Here is a 24512-nt window from a genome sequence, read left to right on the forward strand (position 1 = left end):
GGTCTGGTTCTACTCTCTGTGGAAAAGGTCCTACTCTCTGTAGAAATGGTCTGGTCCTACTCTCTGTAGAAAGGGTCTGGTCCTACTCTCTGTGGAAATGGTCTGGTCCTACTCTCTGTAGAAAGGGTCTGGTTCTACTCTCTGTGGAAAGGGTCCTACTCTCTGTGGAAATGGTCTGGTCCTACTCTCTGTAGAAAGGGTCTGGTTCTACTCTCTGTGGAAAGGGTCTGGTCCTACTCTCTGTAGAAAGGGTCTGGTCCTACTCTCTGTGGAAAGGGACTGGTCCTACTCGCTGTGGAAAGGGACTGGTCCTACTCTCTGTAGAAAGGGACTGATCCTAATCTCTGTGGAAAGGGTCTGGTCCTACTCGCTGTGGAAAGGGACTGGTCCTACTCTCTGTAGAAAGGGACTGATCCTACTCTCTGTGGAAAGGGTCTGGTCCTACTCTCTGTGGAAAGGGTCTGGTCCTACTCTCTGTGGAAAGGGACTGGTCCTACTCTCTGTGGAAAGGGTCCTACTCTTTGTGGAAATGGTCTGGTCCTACTCTCTGTGGAAAGGGTCTGGTCCTACTCTCTGTGGAAAGGGACTGGTACTACTCTCTGTGGAAAGGGACTGGTACTACTCTCTGTGGAAAGGGTCTGGTCCTACTCTCTGTGGAAATGGTCTGGTCCTACTCTCTGTGGAAAGGGACTGGTACTACTCTCTGTGGAAAGGGACTGGTACTACTCTCTGTGGAAAGGGACTGGTACTACTCTCTGTGGAAAGGGACTGGTACTACTCTCTGTGGAAAGGGACTGGTCCTACTCTCTGTGGAAATGGTCTGGTCCTACTCTCTGTAGAAAGGGTCTGGTCCTACTCTCTGTGGAAAGGGACTGGTACTACTCTCTGTGGAAAGGGTCTGGTCCTACTCTCTGTGGAAAGGGTCTGGTCCTACTCTCTGTAGAAAGGGTCTGGTACTACTCTCTGTGGAAAGGGTCTAACTCTCTGTGGAAAGGGTCTGGTCCTACTCTCTGTGGAAAGGGTCCTACTCTTTGTGGAAATGGTCTGGTCCTACTCTCTGTGGAAAGGGACTGGTCCTACTCTCTGTGGAAAAGGTCCTACTCTCTGTGGAAATGGTCTGGTCCGACTCTCTGTGGAAAGGGTCTGGTTCTACTCTCTGTGGAAAGGGTCTGGTCCTACTCTCTGTGGAAAGGGTCTGGTCCTACTCTCAGTGGAAAGGGTCTGGTCCTACTCTCTGTGGAAAGGGACCGGTCCTACTCTCTGTGGAAAGGGACTGGTCCTACTCTCTGTGGAAAGGGTCTGGTCCTACTCTCTGTGGAAAGGGTCTGGTTCTACTCTCTGTGGAAAGGGTCTGGTTCTACTCTCTGTGGAAAGGCTCTGGTTCTACTCTCTGTGGAAAGGGTCTGGTTCTACTCTCTGTGGAAAGGGTCCTACTTTCTGTGGAAAGGGTCCTACTCTCTGTGGAAAGGGTCCCACTCTCTGTGGAAAGGGTCTAACTCTCTGTGGAAAGGGTCTGGTCCTACTCTCTGTGGAAAGGGTCTGGTCCTGCTCTCTGTGGAAAGGGACTGGTCCTACTCTCTGTGGAAAGGGTCTGGTTCTACTCTCTGTGGAAAGGGTCTAACTCTCTGTGGAAAGGGACTGGTCCTACTCTCTGTGGAAAGGGTCTGGTTCTACTCTCTGTGGAAAGGGTCTGGTTCTACTCTCTGTGGAAAGGGTCTGGTTCTACTCTCTGTGGAAAGGGTCTGGTTCTACTCTCTGTGGAAAGGGTCTGGTTCTACTCTCTGTGGAAAGGGTCCTACTTTCTGTGGAAAGGGTCCTACTCTCTGTGGAAAGGGTCCCACTCTCTGTGGAAAGGGTCTAACTCTCTGTGGAAAGGGTCTGGTCCTACTCTCTGTGGAAAGGGTCTGGTCCTGCTCTCTGTGGAAAGGGACTGGTCCTACTCTCTGTGGAAAGGGTCTGGTCCTACTCTCTGTGGAAAGGGACTGGTCCTACTCTCTGTGGAAAGGGTCTGGTCCTACTCTCTGTGGAAAGGGACTGGTCCTACTCTCTGTGGAAAGGGACTGGTCCTACTCTCTGTGGAAAGGGACTGGTCCTACTCTCTGTGGAAAGGGACTGGTTCTACTCTCTGTGGAAAGGGACTGGTCCTACTCTGTGGAAAGGGTCTGGTTCTACTCTCTGTGGAAAGGGTATGGTTCTACTCTATGTGGAAAGGGTCCTAGTCTCTGTGGAAAGGGTCCTACTCTCTGTGGAAAGGGTCTGGTCCTACTCTCTGTTGAAAGGGTCTGGTCCTACTCTCTGTGGAAAGGGACGGTACTACTCTCTGTGGAAAGGGTCTGATCCTACTCTCTGTGGAAAGGGTCTGGTCCTACTCTCTGTGGAAAGGGTCTGTTCCTACTCTCTGTGGAAAGGGACTGGTCCTATTCTCTGTGGAAAGGGACTGGTCCTACTCTCTGTGGAAAGGGACTGGTCCTACTCTCTGTGGAAAGGGACTGGTCCTACTCTCTGTGGAAAGGGACTGGTCCTACTCTCTGTGGAAAGGGACTGGTCCTACTCTCTGTGGAAAGGGACTGGTCCTACTCTCTGTGGAAAGGGTCTGGTCCTACTCTCTGTGGAAAGGGACTGGTCCTACTCTCTGTGGAAAGGGTCTGGTCCTACTCTCTGTGGAAAGGGTCTAACTCTCTGTGGAAAGGGTCTGGTCCTACTCTCTGTGGAAAGGGTCTGGTTCTACTCTCTGTGGAAAGGGACTGGTCCTACTCTCTGTGGAAAGGGTCTGGTCCTACTCTCTGTGGAAAGGGACTGGTACTACTCTCTGTGGAAAGGGTCCTACTCTCTGTGGAAAGGGTCTGGTCCTACTCTCTGTGGAAAGGGACTGGTCCTACTCTCTGTGGAAAGGGTCCTACTCTCTGTGGAAAGGGTCCGGTCCTACTCTCTGTGGAAAGGGTCTGGTCCTACTCTCTGTAGAAAGGGTCTGGTCCTACTCTCTGTGGAAAGGGACTGGTACTACTCTCTGTGGAAAGGGTCTGGTCCTACTCTCTGTGGAAAGGGTCTGGTCCTACTCTCTGTAGAAAGGGTCTGGTACTACTCTCTGTGGAAAGGGTCTAACTCTCTGTGGAAAGGGTCTGGTCCTACTCTCTGTAGAAAGGGTCTGGTCCTACTCTCTGTGGAAAGGGTCCTACTCTTTGTGGAAATGGTCTGGTCCTACTCTCTGTGGAAAGGGACTGGTCCTACTCTCTGTGGAAAAGGTCCTACTCTCTGTGGAAATGGTCTGGTCCGACTCTCTGTGGAAAGGGTCTGGTCCTACTCTCTGTGGAAAGGGTCTGGTCCTACTCTCTGTAGAAATGGTCTGGTCCTACTCTCTGTAGAAAGGGTCTGGTTCTACTCTCTGTGGAAAAGGTCCTACTCTCTGTAGAAATGGTCTGGTCCTACTCTCTGTAGAAAGGGTCTGGTCCTACTCTCTGTGGAAATGGTCTGGTCCTACTCTCTGTAGAAAGGGTCTGGTTCTACTCTCTGTGGAAAGGGTCCTACTCTCTGTGGAAATGGTCTGGTCCTACTCTCTGTAGAAAGGGTCTGGTTCTACTCTCTGTGGAAAGGGTCTGGTCCTACTCTCTGTAGAAAGGGTCTGGTCCTACTCTCTGTGGAAAGGGACTGGTCCTACTCGCTGTGGAAAGGGACTGGTCCTACTCTCTGTAGAAAGGGACTGATCCTAATCTCTGTGGAAAGGGTCTGGTCCTACTCGCTGTGGAAAGGGACTGGTCCTACTCTCTGTAGAAAGGGACTGATCCTACTCTCTGTGGAAAGGGTCTGGTCCTACTCTCTGTGGAAAGGGTCTGGTCCTACTCTCTGTGGAAAGGGACTGGTCCTACTCTCTGTGGAAAGGGTCCTACTCTTTGTGGAAATGGTCTGGTCCTACTCTCTGTGGAAAGGGTCTGGTCCTACTCTCTGTGGAAAGGGACTGGTACTACTCTCTGTGGAAAGGGACTGGTACTACTCTCTGTGGAAAGGGTCTGGTCCTACTCTCTGTGGAAATGGTCTGGTCCTACTCTCTGTGGAAAGGGACTGGTACTACTCTCTGTGGAAAGGGACTGGTACTACTCTCTGTGGAAAGGGACTGGTACTACTCTCTGTGGAAAGGGACTGGTACTACTCTCTGTGGAAAGGGACTGGTCCTACTCTCTGTGGAAATGGTCTGGTCCTACTCTCTGTAGAAAGGGTCTGGTCCTACTCTCTGTGGAAAGGGACTGGTACTACTCTCTGTGGAAAGGGTCTGGTCCTACTCTCTGTGGAAAGGGTCTGGTCCTACTCTCTGTAGAAAGGGTCTGGTACTACTCTCTGTGGAAAGGGTCTAACTCTCTGTGGAAAGGGTCTGGTCCTACTCTCTGTGGAAAGGGTCCTACTCTTTGTGGAAATGGTCTGGTCCTACTCTCTGTGGAAAGGGACTGGTCCTACTCTCTGTGGAAAAGGTCCTACTCTCTGTGGAAATGGTATGGTCCGACTCTCTGTGGAAAGGGTCTGGTTCTACTCTCTGTGGAAAGGGTCTGGTCCTACTCTCTGTGGAAAGGGTCTGGTCCTACTCTCTGTGGAAAGGGTCTGGTCCTACTCTCTGTGGAAAGGGACCGGTCCTACTCTCTGTGGAAAGGGACTGGTCCTACTCTCTGTGGAAAGGGACTGGTCCTACTCTCTGTGGAAAGGGTCTGGTCCTACTCTCTGTGGAAAGGGTCTGGTCCTACTCTCTGTGGAAAGGGTCTGGTTCTACTCTCTGTGGAACGGGACTGGTCCTACTCTGTGGAAAGGGTCTGGTTCTACTCTCTGTGGAAAGGGTCCTACTTTCTGTGGAAAGGGTCCTACTCTCTGTGGAAAAGGTCCTACTCTCTGTGGAAAGGGTCTAACTCTCTGTGGAAAGGGTCTGGTCCTACTCTCTGTGGAAAGGGTCTGGTCCTACTCTCTGTGGAAAGGGTCTGGTTCTACTCTCTGTGGAAAGGGTCTGGTTCTACTCTCTGTGGAAAGGGTCTGGTCCTACTCTCTGTGGAAAGGCTCTGGTTCTACTCTCTGTGGAAAGGGTCTGGTTCTACTCTCTGTGGAAAGGGTCCTACTTTCTGTGGAAAGGGTCCTACTCTCTGTGGAAAGGGTCCCACTCTCTGTGGAAAGGGTCTAACTCTCTGTGGAAAGGGTCTGGTCCTACTCTCTGTGGAAAGGGTCTGGTCCTGCTCTCTGTGGAAAGGGACTGGTCCTACTCTCTGTGGAAAGGGTCTGGTTCTACTCTCTGTGGAAAGGGTCTAACTCACTGTGGAAAGGGACTGGTCCTACTCTCTGTGGAAAGGGTCTGGTTCTACTCTCTGTGGAAAGGGTCTGGTTCTACTCTCTGTGGAAAGGGTCTGGTTCTACTCTCTGTGGAAAGGGTCTGGTTCTACTCTCTGTGGAAAGGGTCTGGTTCTACTCTCTGTGGAAAGGGTCCTACTTTCTGTGGAAAGGGTCCTACTCTCTGTGGAAAGGGTCCCACTCTCTGTGGAAAGGGTCTAACTCTCTGTGGAAAGGGTCTGGTCCTACTCTCTGTGGAAAGGGTCTGGTCCTGCTCTCTGTGGAAAGGGACTGGTCCTACTCTCTGTGGAAAGGGTCTGGTCCTACTCTCTGTGGAAAGGGACTGGTCCTACTCTCTGTGGAAAGGGTCTGGTCCTACTCTCTGTGGAAAGGGACTGGTCCTACTCTCTGTGGAAAGGGACTGGTCCTACTCTCTGTGGAAAGGGACTGGTCCTACTCTCTGTGGAAAGGGACTGGTTCTACTCTCTGTGGAAAGGGACTGGTCCTACTCTGTGGAAAGGGTCTGGTTCTACTCTCTGTGGAAAGGGTATGGTTCTACTCTATGTGGAAAGGGTCCTAGTCTCTGTGGAAAGGGTCCTACTCTCTGTGGAAAGGGTCTGGTCCTACTCTCTGTGGAAAGGGTCTGGTCCTACTCTCTGTGGAAAGGGACGGTACTACTCTCTGTGGAAAGGGTCTGATCCTACTCTCTGTGGAAAGGGACTGGTCCTACTCTCTGTGGAAAGGGTCTGTTCCTACTCTCTGTGGAAAGGGACTGGTCCTATTCTCTGTGGAAAGGGACTGGTCCTACTCTCTGTGGAAAGGGACTGGTCCTACTCTCTGTGGAAAGGGACTGGTCCTACTCTCTGTGGAAAGGGACTGGTCCTACTCTCTGTGGAAAGGGACTGGTCATACTCTCTGTGGAAAGGGACTGGTCCTACTCTCTGTGGAAAGGGTCTGGTCCTACTCTCTGTGGAAAGGGACTGGTCCTACTCTCTGTGGAAAGGGTCTGGTCCTACTCTCTGTGGAAAGGGTCTAACTCTCTGTGGAAAGGGTCTGGTCCTACTCTCTGTGGAAAGGGTCTGGTTCTACTCTCTGTGGAAAGGGACTGGTCCTACTCTCTGTGGAAAGGGTCTGGTCCTACTCTCTGTGGAAAGGGACTGGTACTACTCTCTGTGGAAAGGGTCCTACTCTCTGTGGAAAGGGTCTGGTCCTACTCTCTGTGGAAAGGGACTGGTCCTACTCTCTGTGGAAAGGGTCCTACACTCTGTGGAAAGGGTCTGGTCCTACTCTCTGTGGAAAGGGTCTGGTCCTACTCTCTGTAGAAAGGGTCTGGTCCTACTCTCTGTGGAAAGGGACTGGTACTACTCTCTGTGGAAAGGGTCTGGTCCTACTCTCTGTGGAAAGGGTCTGGTCCTACTCTCTGTAGAAAGGGTCTGGTACTACTCTCTGTGGAAAGGGTCTAACTCTCTGTGGAAAGGGTCTGGTCCTACTCTCTGTAGAAAGGGTCTGGTCCTACTCTCTGTGGAAAGGGTCCTACTCTTTGTGGAAATGGTCTGGTCCTACTCTCTGTGGAAAGGGACTGGTCCTACTCTCTGTGGAAAAGGTCCTACTCTCTGTGGAAATGGTCTGGTCCGACTCTCTGTGGAAAGGGTCTGGTTCTACTCTCTGTGGAAAGGGTCTGGTCCTACTCTCTGTGGAAAGGGACTGGTCCTACTCTCTGTGGAAAGGGACTGGTCCTACTCTCTGTGGAAAGGGTCTGGTCCTACTCTCTGTGGAAAGGGTCTGGTCCTACTCTCTGTGGAAAGGGTCTGGTTCTACTCTCTGTGGAACGGGACTGGTCCTACTCTGTGGAAAGGGTCTGGTTCTACTTTCTGTGGAAAGGGTCCTACTTTCTGTGGAAAGGGTCCTACTCTCTGTGGAAAAGGTCCTACTCTCTGTGGAAAGGGTCTAACTCTCTGTGGAAAGGGTCTGGTCCTACTCTCTGTGGAAAGGGTCTGGTCCTACTCTCTGTGGAAAGGGTCTGGTTCTACTCTCTGTGGAAAGGGTCTGGTTCTACTCTCTGTGGAAAGGGTCTGGTTCTACTCTCTGTGGAAAGGCTCTGGTTCTACTCTCTGTGGAAAGGGTCTGGTTCTACTCTCTGTGGAAAGGGTCCTACTTTCTGTGGAAAGGGTCCTACTCTCTGTGGAAAGGGTCCCACTCTCTGTGGAAAGGGTCTAACTCTCTGTGGAAAGGGTCTGGTCCTACTCTCTGTGGAAAGGGTCTGGTCCTGCTCTCTGTGGAAAGGGACTGGTCCTACTCTCTGTGGAAAGGGACTGGTCCTACTCTCTGTGGAAAGGGTCTGGTTCTACTCTCTGTGGAAAGGGTCTAACTCTCTGTGGAAAGGGACTGGTCCTACTCTCTGTGGAAAGGGTCTGGTTCTACTCTCTGTGGAAAGGGTCTGGTTCTACTCTCTGTGGAAAGGGTCTGGTTCTACTCTCTGTGGAAAGGGTCTGGTTCTACTCTCTGTGGAAAGGGTCTGGTTCTACTCTCTGTGGAAAGGGTCCTACTTTCTGTGGAAAGGGTCCTACTCTCTGTGGAAAGGGTCCCACTCTCTGTGGAAAGGGTCTAACTCTCTGTGGAAAGGGTCTGGTCCTACTCTCTGTGGAAAGGGTCTGGTCCTGCTCTCTGTGGAAAGGGACTGGTCCTACTCTCTGTGGAAAGGGTCTGGTCCTACTCTCTGTGGAAAGGGACTGGTCCTACTCTCTGTGGAAAGGGTCTGGTCCTACTCTCTGTGGAAAGGGACTGGTCCTACTCTCTGTGGAAAGGGACTGGTCCTACTCTCTGTGGAAAGGGACTGGTCCTACTCTCTGTGGAAAGGGACTGGTTCTACTCTCTGTGGAAAGGGACTAGTCCTACTCTGTGGAAAGGGTCTGGTTCTACTCTCTGTGGAAAGGGTATGGTTCTACTCTATGTGGAAAGGGTCCTAGTCTCTGTGGAAAGGGTCCTACTCTCTGTGGAAAGGGTCTGGTCCTACTCTCTGTGGAAAGGGTCTGGTCCTACTCTCTGTGGAAAGGGACGGTACTACTCTCTGTGGAAAGGGTCTGATCCTACTCTCTGTGGAAAGGGTCTGGTCCTACTCTCTGTGGAAAGGGTCTGTTCCTACTCTCTGTGGAAAGGGACTGGTCCTATTCTCTGTGGAAAGGGACTGGTCCTACTCTCTGTGGAAAGGGACTGGTCCTACTCTCTGTGGAAAGGGACTGGTCCTACTCTCTGTGGAAAGGGACTGGTCCTACTCTCTGTGGAAAGGGACTGGTCCTACTCTCTGTGGAAAGGGACTGGTCCTACTCTCTGTGGAAAGGGTCTGGTCCTACTCTCTGTGGAAAGGGACTGGTCCTACTCTCTGTGGAAAGGGTCTGGTCCTACTCTCTGTGGAAAGGGTCTAACTCTCTGTGGAAAGGGTCTGGTCCTACTCTCTGTGGAAAGGGTCTGGTTCTACTCTCTGTGGAAAGGGACTGGTCCTACTCTCTGTGGAAAGGGTCTGGTCCTACTCTCTGTGGAAAGGGACTGGTACTACTCTCTGTGGAAAGGGTCCTACTCTCTGTGGAAAGGGTCTGGTCCTACTCTCTGTGGAAAGGGTCCTACTCTCTGTGGAAAGGGTCTGGTCCTACTCTCTGTGGAAAGGGTCTGGTCCTGCTCTCTGTGGAAAGGGACTGGTCCTACTCTCTGTGGAAAGGGACTGGTCCTACTCTCTGTGGAAAGGGTCTGGTCCTACTCTCTGTGGAAAGGGACTGGTACTACTCTCTGTGGAAAGGGTCCTACTCTCTGTGGAAAGGGTCTGGTCCTACTCTCTGTGGAAAAGGACTGGTCCTATCTCTGTGGAAAGGGACTGGTTCTACTCTCCGTGGAAAGGGTCCTACTCTCTGTGGAAAGGGACTGGTGCTACTTTACCTGCGCTCTGTGATGATGTCATGCCCACTGTCATTGGCTTCCTGACGTTATTGAGGAGCTGAGAGGTGGAAGGGGTGGAGTTTAGCAGGGGGTGGGGTGTGACGATTGTGCTGTTGGCACTCACGTGACTCATCTGCTAGAGAGAGGGAGGGGGAACAGAGCTATGATCCAGTCAGGAGAAAACACACACACTGAGGCGTGCTGCCCGGTGGCGGTAAGTTTGGCTGGGTGGCTGAGTGACATACAGGCCTGCTAAACAGCCATTAGATGGCCATTTTGGCTTCCATGCACGTGATGAATGGAGAGAAGGAGGAGAGACAGGGGTATTAATGACACAGCAGCCAGGGTCAGTCGATGACTGAGCTTATGCATGCAAGCACCCAGGCAGTGGGGGTGACAACGGGCACACGCACACACACACACGCACGCACACACACACACACACACACGCACACACGCACACACGCACACACGCACACACACACACACACACACACACACACACACACCTGGCTTCCCTGGGAGGGACGTCTGGAAGAGAGCCAGGAGGCAGCCTTCAGTCGGCCCAGCTCCAGGAGCACCACCCCCCTGGCACACTGCAGAGGCACAGGTAGCGCACAGCACGTAACTACCAGAGCAGAGCAGCTAGGGACTGGCCTTACAGTGTCTAAGGCTTCACTACAGACCCTGGTTCGATCCCGGGCTGTATCCCGACCGGCTGTGATCGGGAGTCCCTTAGGGACTAAGGGAGGGCTTGGCTGGGGTAGGCAGTCATTGTCAATAAGAATATGTTCTTAACTGACTTGCCTAGTTAAATGAAGGTTCAAATAAACAATATACAATAAACAATACAAAATAAAGAACCTTATCTGACAAGGGCACAGGATATTGTTGTTATATGTTGTTATATACCTCAGCACTGTAAATGTAGTGTACACTACTGTAGCAAGGGCACAGGATAAAGTGTTGTTATATACCTCAACACTGTAAATGTAGTGTACACTACTGTAGCAAGGGCACAGGATAAAGTGTTGTTATATACCTCAACACTGTAAATGTAGTGTACACTACTGTAGCAAGGGCACAGGATAAAGTGTTGTTATATACCTCAGCACTGTAAATGTAGTGTACACTACTGTAGTAAGGGCACAGGATAATGTGTTGTTATATACCTCAGCACTGTAAATGTAGTGTACACTACTGTAGTAAGGGCACAGGATAATGTGTTGTTATATACCTCAGCACTGTAAATGTAGTGTACACTACTGTAGTAAGGGCACAGGATAAAGTGTTGTTATATACCTCAACACTGTAAATGTAGTGTACACTACTGTAGCAAGGGCACAGGATAAAGTGTTGTTATATACCTCAGCACTGTAAATGTAGTGTACACTACTGTAGCAAGGGCACAGGATAAAGTGTTGTTATATACCTCAGCACTGTAAATACACTACTGTAGTAAGGGCACAGGATAATGTGTTGTTATATACCTCAGCACTGTAAATGTAGTGTACACTACTGTAGTAAGGGCACAGGATAATGTGTTGTTATATACCTCAGCACTGTAAATGTAGTGTACACTACTGTAGTAAGGGCACAGGATAATGTGTTGTTATATACCTCAGCACTGTAAATGTAGTGTACACTACTGTAGTAAGGGCACTGGATAAAGTGTTGTTATATACCTCAACACTGTAAATGTAGTGTACACTACTGTAGCAAGGGCACAGGATAAAGTGTTGTTATATACCTCAACACTGTAAATGTAGTGTACACTACTGTAGCAAGGGCACAGGATAAAGTGTTGTTATATACCTCAGCACTGTAAATGTAGTGTACACTACTGTAGTAAGGGCACAGGATAAAGTGTTGTTATATACCTCAGCACTGTAAATGTAGTGTACACTACTGTAGTAAGGGCACAGGATAATGTGTTGTTATATACCTCAACACTGTAAATGTAGTGTACACTACTGTAGCAAGGGCACAGGATAATGTGTTGTTATATACCTCAGCACTGTAAATGTAGTGTACACTACTGTAGTAAGGGCACACAAAGCACCCACTTTAGAGGGTCCCCACATAGTAAAGAACTGTAGCCAAACCAACACAAAGCCTCTCCGCTCCACCAATTCATAACAGAGCACTGCAGCCTTCGAACATAAATGTACCATCTGTGACCCCTTGTGGAAGAAGGAAGAAGAGTTTGGTGGCTAGTGACCGGCTGGTACAGAGAGCTCGAAAGATTGTAATCCTAAAAACCGGAAATGATCTGCTTTTGTTATTACATAAATGCTACAAAATGAACAAAAAGTGACGTTAGCTGATTAAGATTATCCCATAGGACAAAACATGTAATATCTCCTAAGCCTGTGTTTACCACAGACCTTATTTTCGGCTTTTATCCAAAAACATGAATTTTCCCATAGGCTTTGTTCAACGAACAGTACCTACAAAAAGACTCCATTACTATTGCACTCTATGGTTTTGGACTCTGACAATGAGAGGGATGTTCTTTGATGTGTTACTTTGATTGTGTTTCAAGTATTAGCTGTAGTTATTTGTTTTAGTGTAGTTCTTTGTCTGTGAAGGCTGTAGTTATTTGTTTTAGTGTAGTTCTTTGTCTGTGAAGGCTGTAGTTATTTGTTTTAGTGTAGTTCTTTGTCTGTGAAGGCTGTAGTTATTTGTTTTAGTGTAGTTCTTTGTCTGTGAAGGCTGTAGTTATTTGTTTTAGTGTAGTTCTTTGTCTGTGAAGGCTGTAGTTATTTGTTTTAGTGTAGTTCTTTGTCTGTGAAGGCTGCTGTTATTTGTTTTAGTGTAGTTCTTTGTCTGTGAAGGCTGTAGTTATTTGTTTTAGTGTAGTTCTTTGTCTGTGAAGGCTGTAGTTATTTGTTTTAGTGTAGTTCTTTGTCTGTGAAGGCTGTTGTTATTTGTTTTAGTGTAGTTCTTTGTCTGTGAAGGCTGTTGTTATTTGTTTTGGTGTAGTTCTTTGTCTGTGAAGGCTGTTGTTATTTGTTTTAGTGTAGTTCTTTGTCTGTGAAGGCTGTTGTTATTTGTTTTAGTGTAGTTCTTTGTCTGTGAAGGCTGTAGTTATTTGTTTTAGTGTAGTTCTTTGTCTGTGAAGGCTGTTGTTATTTGTTTTAGTGTAGTTCTTTGTCTGTGAAGGCTGTAGTTATTTGTTTTAGTGTAGTTATTTGTCTGTGAAGGCTGCTGTTATTTGTTTTAGTGTAGTTCTTTGTCTGTGAAGGCTGTAGTTATTTGTTTTAGTGTAGTTCTTTGTCTGTGAAGGCTGTAGTTATTTGTTTTAGTGTAGTTCTTTGTCTGTGAAGGCTGTAGTTATTTGTTTTAGTGTAGTTCTTTGTCTGTGAAGGCTGCTGTTATTTGTTTTAGTGTAGTTCTTTGTCTGTGAAGGCTGTAGTTATTTGTTTTAGTGTAGTTCTTTGTCTGTGAAGGCTGTAGTTATTTGTTTTAGTGTAGTTCTTTGTCTGTGAAGGCTGCTGTTATTTGTTTTAGTGTAGTTCTTTGTCTGTGAAGGCTGCTGTTATTTGTTTTAGTGTAGTTCTTTGTCTGTGAAGGCTGTAGTTATTTGTTTTAGTGTAGTTCTTTGTCTGTGAAGGCTGTAGTTATTTGTTTTAGTGTAGTTCTTTGTCTGTGAAGGCTGTTGTTATTTGTTTTAGTGTAGTTCTTTGTCTGTGAAGGCTGTTGTTATTTGTTTTAGTGTAGTTCTTTGTCTGTGAAGGCTGTAGATATTTGTTTTAGTGTAGTTCTTTGTCTGTGAAGCCTGTAGTTATTTGTTTTAGTGTAGTTCTTTGTCTGTGAAGGCTGTAGTTATTTGTTTTAGTGTAGTTCTTTGTCTGTGAAGGCTGCTGTTATTTGTTTTAGTGTAGTTCTTTGTCTGTGAAGGCTGTAGTTATTTGTTTTGGTGTAGTTCTTTGTCTGTGAAGGCTGTAGTTATTTGTTTTGGTGTAGTTATTTGTCTGTGAAGGCTGTTGTTATTTGTTTTAGTGTAGTTCTTTGTCTGTGAAGGCTGTAGTTATTTGTTTTAGTATAGTTCTTTGTCTGTGAAGGCTGTAGTTATTTGTTTTAGTGTAGTTCTTTGTCTGTGAAGGCTGTAGTTATTTGTTTTAGTGTAGTTCTTTGTCTGTGAAGGCTGTTGTTATTTGTTTTAGTGTAGTTCTTTGTCTGTGAAGGCTGTTGTTATTTGTTTTGGTGTAGTTCTTTGTCTGTGAAGGCTGTAGTTATTTGTTTTGGTGTAGTTCTTTGTCTGTGAAGGCTGTAGTTTTTTGTTTTAGTGTAGTTCTTTGTCTGTGAAGGCTGTAGTTATTTGTTTTAGTGTAGTTCTTTGTCTGTGAAGGCTGTAGTTATTTGTTTTAGTGTAGTTCTTTGTCTGTGAAGGCTGTAGTTATTTGTTTTAGTGTAGTTCTTTGTCTGTGAAGGCTGTAGTTATTTGTTTTAGTGTAGTTCTTTGTCTGTGAAGGCTGTTGTTATTTGTTTTAGTGTAGTTCTTTGTCTGTGAAGGCTGTAGTTATTTGTTTTAGTGTAGTTCTTTGTCTGTGAAGGCTGTAGTTATTTGTTTTAGTGTAGTTCTTTGTCTGTGAAGGCTGTAGTTATTTGTTTTAGTGTAGTTCTTTGTCTGTGAAGGCTGCTGTTATTTGTTTTAGTATAGTTCTTTGTCTGTGAAGGCTGCTGTTATTTGTTTTAGTGTAGTTCTTTGTCTGTGAAGGCTGTAGTTATTTGTTTTAGTGTAGTTCTTTGTCTGTGAAGGCTGTAGTTATTTGTTTTAGTGTAGTTCTTTGTCTGTGAAGGCTGTAGTTATTTGTTTTAGTGTAGTTCTTTGTCTGTGAAGGCTGTAGTTATTTGTTTTAGTGTAGTTCTTTGTCTGTGAAGGCTGTAGTTATTTGTTTTAGTGTAGTTCTTTGTCTGTGAAGGCTGTAGTTATTTGTTTTAGTGTAGTTCTTTGTCTGTGAAGGCTGTTGTTATTTGTTTTAGTGTAGTTCTTTGTCTGTGAAGGCTGTTGTTATTTGTTTTAGTGTAGTTCTTTGTCTGTGAAGGCTGTAGTTATTTGTTTTAGTGTAGTTCTTTGTCTGTGAAGGCTGTAGTTATTTGTTTTAGTGTAGTTCTTTGTCTGTGAAGGCTGTAGTTATTTGTTTTAGTGTAGTTCTTTGTCTGTGAAGGCTGTAGTTATTTGTTTTAGTGTAGTTCTTTGTCTGTGAAGGCTGTAGTTATTTGTTTTAGTGTAGTTCTTTGTCTGTGAAGGCTGTAGTTATTTGTTTTAGTGTAGTTCTTTGTCTGTGAAGGCTGTAGTTATTTGTTTTAGTGTAGTTCTTTGTCTGTGAAGGCTGTTGTTATTTGTTTTAGTGTAGTTCTTTGTCTGTGAAGGCTGTAGTTATTTGTTTTAGTGTAGTTCTTTGTCTGTGAAGGCTGCTGTTATTTGTTTTAGTGTAGTTCTTTGTCTGTGAAGGCTGCTGTTATTTGTTTAAGTGTAGTTCTTTGTCTGTGAAGGCTGTTGTTATTTGTTTTAGTGTAGTTCTTTGTCTGTGAAGGCTGTTGTTATTTGTTTTAGTGTAGTTCTTTGTCTGTGAAGGCTGCTGTTATTTGTTTTAGTGTAGTTCTTTGTCTGTGAAGGCTGTTGTTATTTGTTTTAGTGTAGTTCTTTGTCTGTGAAGGCTGTTGTTATTTGTTTTAGTGTAGTTCTTTGTCTGTGAAGGCTGTAGTTTTTTGTTTTAGTGTAGTTCTTTGTCTGTGAATGCTGTAGTTATTTGTTTTAGTGTAGTTCTTTGTCTGTGAAGGCTGTTGTTATTTGTTTTAGTGTAGTTCTTTGTCTGTGAAGGCTGTAGTTATTTGTTTTAGTGTAGTTCTTTGTCTGTGAAGGCTGTAGTTATTTGTTTTAGTGTAGTTCTTTGTCTGTGAAGGCTGTTGTTATTTGTTTTAGTGTAGTTCTTTGTCTGTGAAGGCTGTAGTTATTTGTTTTGGTGTAGTTCTTTGTCTGTGAAGGCTGTAGTTATTTGTTTTAGTGTAGTTCTTTGTCTGTGAAGGATGTTTTTATTTGTTTTGGTGTAGTTCTTTGTCTGTGAAGGCTGTAGTTATTTGTTTTGGTGTAGTTCTTTGTCTGTGAAGGCTGTTGTTATTTGTTTTAGTGTAGTTCTTTGTCTGTGAAGGCTGTTGTTATTTGTTTTAGTGTAGTTCTTTGTCTGTGAAGGCTGTTGTTATTTGTTTTAGTGTAGTTCTTTGTCTGTGAAGGCTGTAGTTATTTGTTTTAGTGTAGTTCTTTGTCTGTGAAGGCTGTAGGTATTTGTTTTAGTGTAGTTCTTTGTCTGTGAAGGCTGTTGTTATTTGTTTTAGTGTAGTTCTTTGTCTGTGAAGGCTGTAGTTATTTGTTTTAGTGTAGTTCTTTGTCTGTGAAGGCTGTTGTTATTTGTTTTAGTGTAGTTCTTTGTCTGTGAAGGCTGTTGTTATTTGTTTTAGTGTAGTTCTTTGTCTGTGAAGGCTGTTGTTATTTGTTTTAGTGTAGTTCTTTGTCTGTGAAGGCTGTTGTTATTTGTTTTAGTGTAGTTCTTTGTCTGTGAAGGCTGCTGTTATTTGTTTTAGTGTAGTTCTTTGTCTGTGAAGGCTGTAGTTTTTTGTTTTAGTGTAGTTCTTTGTCTGTGAAGGCTGTAGTTATTTGTTTTAGTGTAGTTCTTTGTCTGTGAAGGCTGTAGATATTTGTTTTAGTGTAGTTCTTTGTCTGTGAAGGCTGTAGTTATTTGTTTTAGTGTAGTTCTTTGTCTGTGAAGGCTGTTGTTATTTGTTTTAGTGTAGTTCTTTGTCTGTGAAGGCTGTAGTTATTTGTTTTGGTGTAGTTCTTTGTCTGTGAAGGCTGTAGTTATTTGTTTTAGTGTAGTTCTTTGTCTGTGAAGGATGTTGTTATTTGTTTTGGTGTAGTTCTTTGTCTGTGAAGGCTGTAGTTATTTGTTTTGGTGTAGTTCTTTGTCTGTGAAGGCTGTTGTTATTTGTTTTAGTGTAGTTCTTTGTCTGTGAAGGCTGTTGTTATTTGTTTTAGTGTAGTTCTTTGTCTGTGAAGGCTGTTTTTATTTGTTTTAGTGTAGTTCTTTGTCTGTGAAGGCTGTAGTTATTTGTTTTAGTGTAGTTCTTTGTCTGTGAAGGCTGTAGGTATTTGTTTTAGTGTAGTTCTTTGTCTGTGAAGGCTGTTGTTATTTGTTTTAGTGTAGTTCTTTGTCTGTGAAGGCTGTAGTTATTTGTTTTAGTGTAGTTCTTTGTCTGTGAAGGCTGTTGTTATTTGTTTTAGTGTAGTTCTTTGTCTGTGAAGGCTGTTGTTATTTGTTTTAGTGTAGTTCTTTGTCTGTGAAGGCTGTTGTTATTTGTTTTAGTGTAGTTCTTTGTCTGTGAAGGCTGTTGTTATTTGTTTTAGTGTAGTTCTTTGTCTGTGAAGGCTGCTGTTATTTGTTTTAGTGTAGTTCTTTGTCTGTGAAGGCTGTAGTTTTTTGTTTTAGTGTAGTTCTTTGTCTGTGAAGGCTGTAGTTATTTGTTTTAGTGTAGTTCTTTGTCTGTGAAGGCTGTAGATATTTGTTTTAGTGTAGTTCTTTGTCTGTGAAGGCTGTAGTTTTTTTGATCATAAGAAAACCCTTTAGCAATTTTTCTTTCAAAAACAAGGACATTTCTAAGTGACCCCAAACCTTTGAATGGTAGTGTATGTTTGTCTATAATAATGGCAGTTTTATTCAAACTGGACTGCAGGCCGTTTCATACATCAAGTCTATGTGGTTGGTTTTTGGTGTGACGGTGAGCCCTTTTGGTGTGACGGTGAGCCCTTTTGGTGTGACGGTGAGCCCTTTTGGTGTGTGAGCCCTTTTGGTGTGACGGTGAGCCCCCCCCCCCTCCTCCCCCCCTCACCTTGAGAATGGCAGCTACCGTCTCCTGCAAGGCAGACCTCATGTCATCTCCGTTGACAGAGATAATCTGGTCCCCTTGCATCAGCCGGCCATCCAGCTCGGCGGCGCCCCCTTTCACCACGTCCGAGATGAACACCCCTGTGCCGTTCCTACCATATAAATAAAATACTTGATTCATTCCTATGGCTACGTACACTCAAAATGGATCTCATCCTTGCCATCGTAGGGAGAGCGTGTAGGTAACCAGAGAACACCACTGACAACAAACCCCAGGTAAGAGTGTAGCAAATAGCTACAGCATAGATCCCCTTACATGTCTTCCTGGTTCCCATTAAACTCCCTGATAGTGATAAAACTTATTTTATGAAGACACAATGAATGTGTGTGTGTGTGTGTGAGTGTGTGTGTGTGTGTGAGTTGCTACTGTACCTCTTGCCGACGATACTGAGGCCCAGGCCACGGCCAGCCTTTTTCTGCAGTTCCACACTGAACACATCTAGGTTCTCCTGGTCGCGGTACCTCGCCTCGTCCCGTAGAACCTTTAGATACACCTTGGCCGGGGTCTGCCTTAGGGCTGTGATGGCATCCTCATGGGCCACGCTACGCAGGTCCACACCATTTACCTGGATGGTCGCGCACGCATGCACGACACACACACACACACACACACATCTCTAGTGAAGGCCAGAGAAATGTATAATTCCAGTAGAGGGAGACATTGGCTAAATTGAGTGCACTGGAGAATATGACAATGGGAGGTTATAAGAGCTGCAGAGTTAACTGTGATCTCTCTATTTTTCTTCTCTATTGCACAGTTATCAGACCTGTTAGACAAGGTGAGGAGAGAGAGAGAGAGAGAGAGAGAGAGTTAGAGAGTGTGTGAGAGAGAGAGAGAGAGAGAGAGAGAGAGAGAGAGAGAATGAGAGTGGGAGAGAGAGAGAGAGGGAAGGAGAGAGAGAGGAAGGAGAGTGGGAGAGAGAGAGAGAGGGGGAAGGAAGGAGAGAGGGAGAGAGAGAGAGAGCGAGGGAAGGAGAAAGGGAAAGAGAGAGAGAGGGAAGGAGAGAGGGAGAGAGAGAGAGAGGGAAGGAGAGTGGGAGAGAGAGAGAGAGAGTGAAGGAGAGTGGGAGAGAGAGAGAGAGGGAAGGAGAGTGGGAGAGAGAGAGAAAGAGGGAAGGAAGGAGAGAGAGGGAAGGAAGGAGAGATGGAGAGAGAGAGGGAAGGAGAGAGAGAGGGAAGGAGAGTGGGAGAGAGAGAGAGGGAAGGAGAGAGAGAGGGAAGGAGAGTGGGAGAGAGAGAGAGGGAAGGAGAGAGGGAAGGAAGGAGAGAGGGAGAGAGAGAGAGGGAAGGAGAGAGGGAGAGAGAGGGAAGGAGTGAGGGAGAGAGAGAGAAAGGGAAGGAGAGAGAGAGAGAGAGAGAGAAAGGGAAGGAGAGAGGGAGAGAGAGAGAGAGGGAAGGAGAGAGGGAGAGAGAGAGAGAAGGAGAGGGATATAGAGTGAGAGAGAGAGAGAGAGTGAAGGAGAGAGAGGGAAGGAAGGAGAGAGGGAGAGAGAGAGAGAGGGAAGGAGAGAGGGAGAGAGAGAGAGGGAAGGAAGGAGAGGGAGAGAGAGAGAGGGAAGGAGAGAGGGAGAGAGAGAGAGAGGGAAGGAGAGTGGGAGAGAGAGAGAGAGAGAGAGAGGGAAGGAGAGAGAGAGAGAGGGAAGGAGAGAGAGGGAAGGAAGGAGAGAGAGAGAGAGAGAGAGAGGGACCCCACTATAAACATCCCGACAGTAAACTCCTCCCCCAACATCTCACACACACATTCCAACATAAACATTAATGGCATTAACCTGAACACACAGAAAACACATGAATCACAGTTCCACTCATGACACAGAAAGGACACCCCTGTCCGACTCCCGGGTCGACCCGTGCCAACCGTGTTAGTGGCCAGGGCTCCATGTAGAACCCTCCCCTGGGGTCCCCTGGCCTCTTTGGTACTGGGGGTTTGTAGAGCCCCCTCCATCTAAAACTCACCATACTCTCTGCCCCACATACCCCCTGCCACTGATGTGTCCTGTGTCCTGTTAAGCTCCTAATGTTCCTTACCTTAATGCAGAGGTTGTAGAGGGCTCGGAGTGTTCAAATCTAACAAGTCTTCCAAACCCCCTTGCCAGTCCCCAGTCTCTGCAGTCACCTGCAGTGGACCCTCCCCCTTCAGCTGCTCTAACAACCCCACTTACCGGCTCAGACAGTGCCTCCTGGACTTCCCCCTTCAGCCGCTCTAACAACCCCACTTACCGGCTCAGACAGTGCCTCCTGGACTTCCCCCTTCAGCCGCTCTAACAACCCCCCTTACCGGCTCAGACAGTGCCTCCTGGACTTCCCCCTTCAGCCGCTCTAACAACCCCCCTTACCGGCTCAGACAGTGCCTCCTGGACTTCCCCCTTCAGCCGCTCTAACAACCTCCCTTACCGGCTCAGACAGTGCCTCCTGGACTTCCCCCTTCAGCCGCTCTAACAACCCCCCTTACCGGCTCAGACAGTGCCTCCTGGACACCCCTCCTCCACCAGCAGCCGCAAGTCACCCAGCCTTAGTAAACCCGCTGCCATCAGTCGCTCCTGCAGGGTGGCCGACTGAACCGATCTCAAAGGGATGGCTGGGTTGTGGAAGACAGGCTCCTCCCACAGCCCAAACTCCACACCCTATTCTCGTGTGGGCCTTAGCAGCTGCCAGGCTCTCAGCACCGCAGGTTGTTGATTATCAGCACCCTCCCTCTACATGACACTTGGGACAGGAGTCACCGCCACCTGGCCAGTCTTGACACCACTGCCCGTGACAGCCCCTTCCAGTTCTTCCTGACCCACCTTTCCGGGCCCAGGTACAGCCCCAACATTTTAAGCCCTTCACAACCCCACTGCAAACTCCCTGGAAGCAGAGGGGGGGCCCTATCCCCCCCATGCCCCACATAACAGAGCTTCGCTTTTGTCCCAGTTCACCTTAGCTGATGAAGCGCCCTCGTACACCTTCAGACTGGTCTCTGGTGCCTGCATATCCTGACCCTCCCTGACATTCACAGAAACGTCATCTGCATACACTGACACTGCTATGCCTGTCAACACACCCATGCCTGTCCAGCATACTCCCTGCAGTCTACTGCGTAGCAGGCCCAAAAAAGGCTCAATGGCATCCTTGTCTAATGCCTCACCCAGACTGGCCTACTGAGCCCCCCTCCCACCTTGACCATACATGACGCTCCAGCATACAACACCTTCACACAGGCCAAAAACCTTTCCCAAAACCCAAACATCACATTAAACAGATACTCATGGTCCACTCTATCAAAAGCCCTCTCTTGATTTAAAGAGACCAGTCCAAACATCACATTAAACAGATACTCATGGTCCACTCTATCAAAAGCCCTCTCTTGATTTAAAGAGACCAGTCCAAACATCACATTAAACAGATACTCATGGTCCACTCTATCAAAAGCCCTCTCTTGATTTAAAGTGACCAGTCCAAACATCACATTAAACAGATACTCATGGTCCACTCTATCAAAAGTCCAGATGTCTGCTCTATAGAGTCCAGATGTCTGCTCTATAGAGTCCAGATGTCTGCTCTATAGAGTCCAGATGTCTGCTCTATAGAGTCCAGATGTCTGCTCTGTAGAGTCCAGATGTCTGCTCTGTAGAGTCCAGATGTCTGCTCTGTAGAGTCCAGATGTCTGCTCTATAGAGTCCAGATGTCTGCTCTGTAGAGTCCAGATGTCTGCTCTATAGAGTCCAGATGTCTGCTCTATAGAGTCCAGATGTTTGGTCTGTAGAGTCCAGATGTCTGCTCTATAGAGTCCAGATGTCTGCTCTATAGAGTCCAGATGTCTGCTCTATAGAGTCCAGATGTTTGGTCTGTAGAGTCCAGATGTCTGCTCTATAGAGTCCAGATGTTTGGTCTGTAGAGTCCAGATGTCTGCTCTATAGAGTCCAGATGTCTGCTCTATAGAGTCCAGATGTTTGGTCTATAGAGTCCAGATGTCTGCTCTACAGAGTCCAGATGGGACTTCAAGCTGTTAGCGAGGACCTTGGCAAATATCTTGTAGTCCGCACAGAGATATGCCACAGGCCTCCAGTTCTTAAGTTCACACAAGTTCCCTTTCTGGACAGGAGAGTCAGAACTGCCCGACGACACCTCATCGGCAATTCTCCTACCCCGACGCACTCAGGCAAAGGAAGTCCAGTCCAATTATTCCCCAGAATTTTTATAAAACTCAACTGGGAGTCCATCAACCCCCGGTGCAGGGCTGGGGGACATCGGAGTTACGGCCTCTGCCAGTTCATGGGACAACAGGGAAATTGTTGATGGAATTTATATGTTTAAATGAATGATTAGAATATTCCACCCTGAAACCATATAATTGTATGAAATTGATTAGGATCATAAAATTATTATTAATGATGTGTGTAGTTTTAGTCAGTAAAATGATGTGTGTAGTTTTAGTCAGAATTAGGGTAAAACAATATATCTGTACAATATATCTTTATAGTATCTTAAACACAGACTGTCTGAGAGGGCAGTGAGTACTCCCTAATCTTGAGGGAGGACAGGGAGTGCTTCTCATGGTCCCTAATCTTTGTCGGCTGGGTATTGATACAATATGTGCGTAGGATACCTACTGTTCGTGTGTATGTATGTGCGTATAAAATCTACTGTTTGTGTGCAAAGGTATGTGCGTAAGGAGCTAGTATTGGTTTTGTACAAGGAACCAGCGCGACCGTGAATAAACATTTAAACGATTTAGCTGTGCCTCTATCTGTTTCATTTCAACCAGTATCTTACAAATCCTGGGTTGCAGACCGAGTAGTTTAATTGAATTGTGTTATGAACATTGAGAACATAATTCTCGTGACAGAAATGTCAATTTCCTCCCTCTGTGCCAGAGAGAGCTTACGGAGTTCTGCAAACAAAACCTGAGCACACATAGGATCACACAGTTCTGCCCTATACAACTCAGGTTAAATCTCCACAGTCAGCATCTCCCCACCACAGAGGTCACCCGCCCATCAGACAGCCGTAGACAATGCATACCCTTGGCTTCACCGCTCTGTCTTTCCAAACCAAAGAAGTAGGAGCTGGGAGCATCTATCTCATTGAACATGGAGAACCTAGCTCTTACAAGTGCTCCCTTTGCTTTAACCTGGAATAAACTGCCCAGGTTCCTACATAATTCAGCTAATTTAGCCTGGAGGCCTACATTGCCTTGCCCCACCAGCTCTACCTCCACCTTCACCTCACTGATACTATGCTTCGAGTTCCCCCAATACTCTCATAGCCTCTGAGGATGAGAGAGCTGTATACTGTTGACAGAAAATACAAATTTGTACTTTTCCCACATCCCACTATTGACTCAGAGACTCATACTCCTCTCTTCGCTGCCCCCACCTTTAACAAAAAGTCTGGAAATCTGAGCAAAAGATGGCATCTTGTAAGAGCTTTGCATTAAACTTCTAATAGGATGCCTGGGAGGACCTGGTGAAATAGACAGCCGAGCCATGCTTACGTGGTGATCTGAAAACCCCACCGGGAGAATGGAAGCGCCCAACAGCCTATTGCTCTGATTCCTGGACATGTAAAAACGATTGAGTCGGGTTGCACTCACCCACTAGCCCCAAAGACCTTCACACATGTATACTGTCTGGTGTTGGGCTGCACTCACCCACTAGCCCCAAAGACCTTCACCCATGTATAATGTCTAGTTCTCCAAACATCGGTTTGTTCAAACTGATTAATGATGTCCCACCCCCTAATCAAATCAAATCTTATTTGTCACATGGAACAGGTTCACCTTGCAGTGAAATGCTTACTTACAATCCCTTAACCAACAAAGCAGTTTTAAGTAAATACCTAAAAAATAAATAAAAAAGTAAGAGAAGAGTAAGCAATAATAAAAGAGCAGCAGTAAATAAAAAATAGTGGGGCTATATACAGGGTGTTACGGTACAGAATCAATGTGGAGGCTATATACAGGGTGTTACGGTACAGAGTCAATGTGGAGGCTATATACAGGGTGTTACGGTACAGAGTCAATGTGGAGGCTATATACAGGGTGTTACGGTACAGAGTCAATGTGGAGGCTATATACAGGGTGTTACGGTACAGAGTCAATGTGAGGCTATATACAGGGTGTTACGGTACAGAATCAATGTGGAGGCTATATACAGGGGGTACCGGTACAGAGTCAATGTGGAGGCTATATACAGGGTGTTACGGTACAGAGTCAATGTGGAGGCTATATACAGGGTGTTACGGTACAGAGTCAATGTGGAGGCTATATACAGGGTGTTACGGTACAGAGTCAATGTGGAGGCTATATACAGGGTGTTACGGTACAGAGTCAATGTGGAGGCTATATACAGGGTGTTACGGTACAGAGTCAATGTGGAGGCTATATACAGGGTGTTACGGTACAGAGTCAATGTGGAGGCTATATACAGGGTGTTACGGTACAGAGTCAATGTGAGGCTATATACAGGGTGTTACGGTACAGAATCAATGTGGAGGCTATATACAGGGTGTTACGGTACAGAGTCAATGTGGAGGCTATATACAGGGTGTTACGGTACAGAGTCAATGTGGAGGCTATATACAGGGTGTTACGGTACAGAGTCAATGTGGAGGCTATATACAGGGTGTTACGGTACAGAATCAATGTGGAGGCTATATACAGGGTGTTACGGTACAGAGTCAATGTGGAGGCTATATACAGGGTGTTACGGTACAGAGTCAATGTGGAGGCTATATACAGGGTGTTACGGTACAGAGTCAATGTGAGGCTATATACAGGGTGTTACGGTACAGAATCAATGTGGGGGCTATATACAGGGTGTTACGGTACAGAGTCAATGTGGAGGCTATATACAGGGTGTTACGGTACAGAGTCAATGTGGAGGCTATATACAGGGTGTTACGGTACAGAGTCAACGTGGAGGCTATATACAGGGTGTTACGGTACAGAGTCAATGTGGAGGCTATATGCAGGGTGTTACGGTACAGAGTCAATGTGGAGGCTATATACAGGGTGTTAACGGTACAGAGTCAATGTGGAGGATATATACAGGGTGTTACGGTACAGAGTCAATGTGGAGGATATATACAGGGGGTACCAGATTGCAAAAAAAAAGCTTACATTTGAACCTTCTTTTTCCCTTTAGTCTCACTCAGGAACCTTGACAGTTCCCTCACCGTGTACTTTGACACCTCTGGCTGTCAGCTCCGGGCCCACAGAGGATGAGTCTGAACAGAAAACCTCCTCATCGTCCTCTTCCTCAAACTCCCCTTCCACTTCCTCGTCTCCATCTGCCATCCTGACCACCTAACCCCCGACCCCCCCCTGGTGCCTTTGACCACACCAGCCTCTCCCCTCCCACC

At 46.5% G+C, this 24512-nt stretch overlaps 1 protein-coding gene across 2 annotated transcripts in view; it reads right to left on the minus strand.

Annotated features, from left to right (window-relative positions):
* The window catches only part of LOC110511200 (multiple PDZ domain protein-like), an 87485-nt gene that overhangs the window by 9190 nt on the left and 53783 nt on the right, over positions 1–24512 (minus strand). The window contains exons 11-14 of one of the 2 annotated variants that reach the window (XM_036946261.1): positions 17541–17734; positions 17113–17260; positions 9732–9818; positions 9223–9355 (exon numbers count right to left, since the gene is read on the minus strand). In XM_036946261.1, coding sequence (XP_036802156.1) covers positions 9223–9355; positions 9732–9818; positions 17113–17260; positions 17541–17734 — 562 coding nt within the window. The remainder of the gene's footprint in view (positions 1–9222; positions 9356–9731; positions 9819–17112; positions 17261–17540; positions 17735–24512) is intronic. The other variant, XM_036946308.1, reaches the window with a different exon arrangement.

This window comes from Oncorhynchus mykiss, chromosome 1, assembly GCF_013265735.2.
Source record: "Oncorhynchus mykiss isolate Arlee chromosome 1, USDA_OmykA_1.1, whole genome shotgun sequence".
Taxonomy (NCBI): domain Eukaryota; kingdom Metazoa; phylum Chordata; class Actinopteri; order Salmoniformes; family Salmonidae; genus Oncorhynchus; species Oncorhynchus mykiss.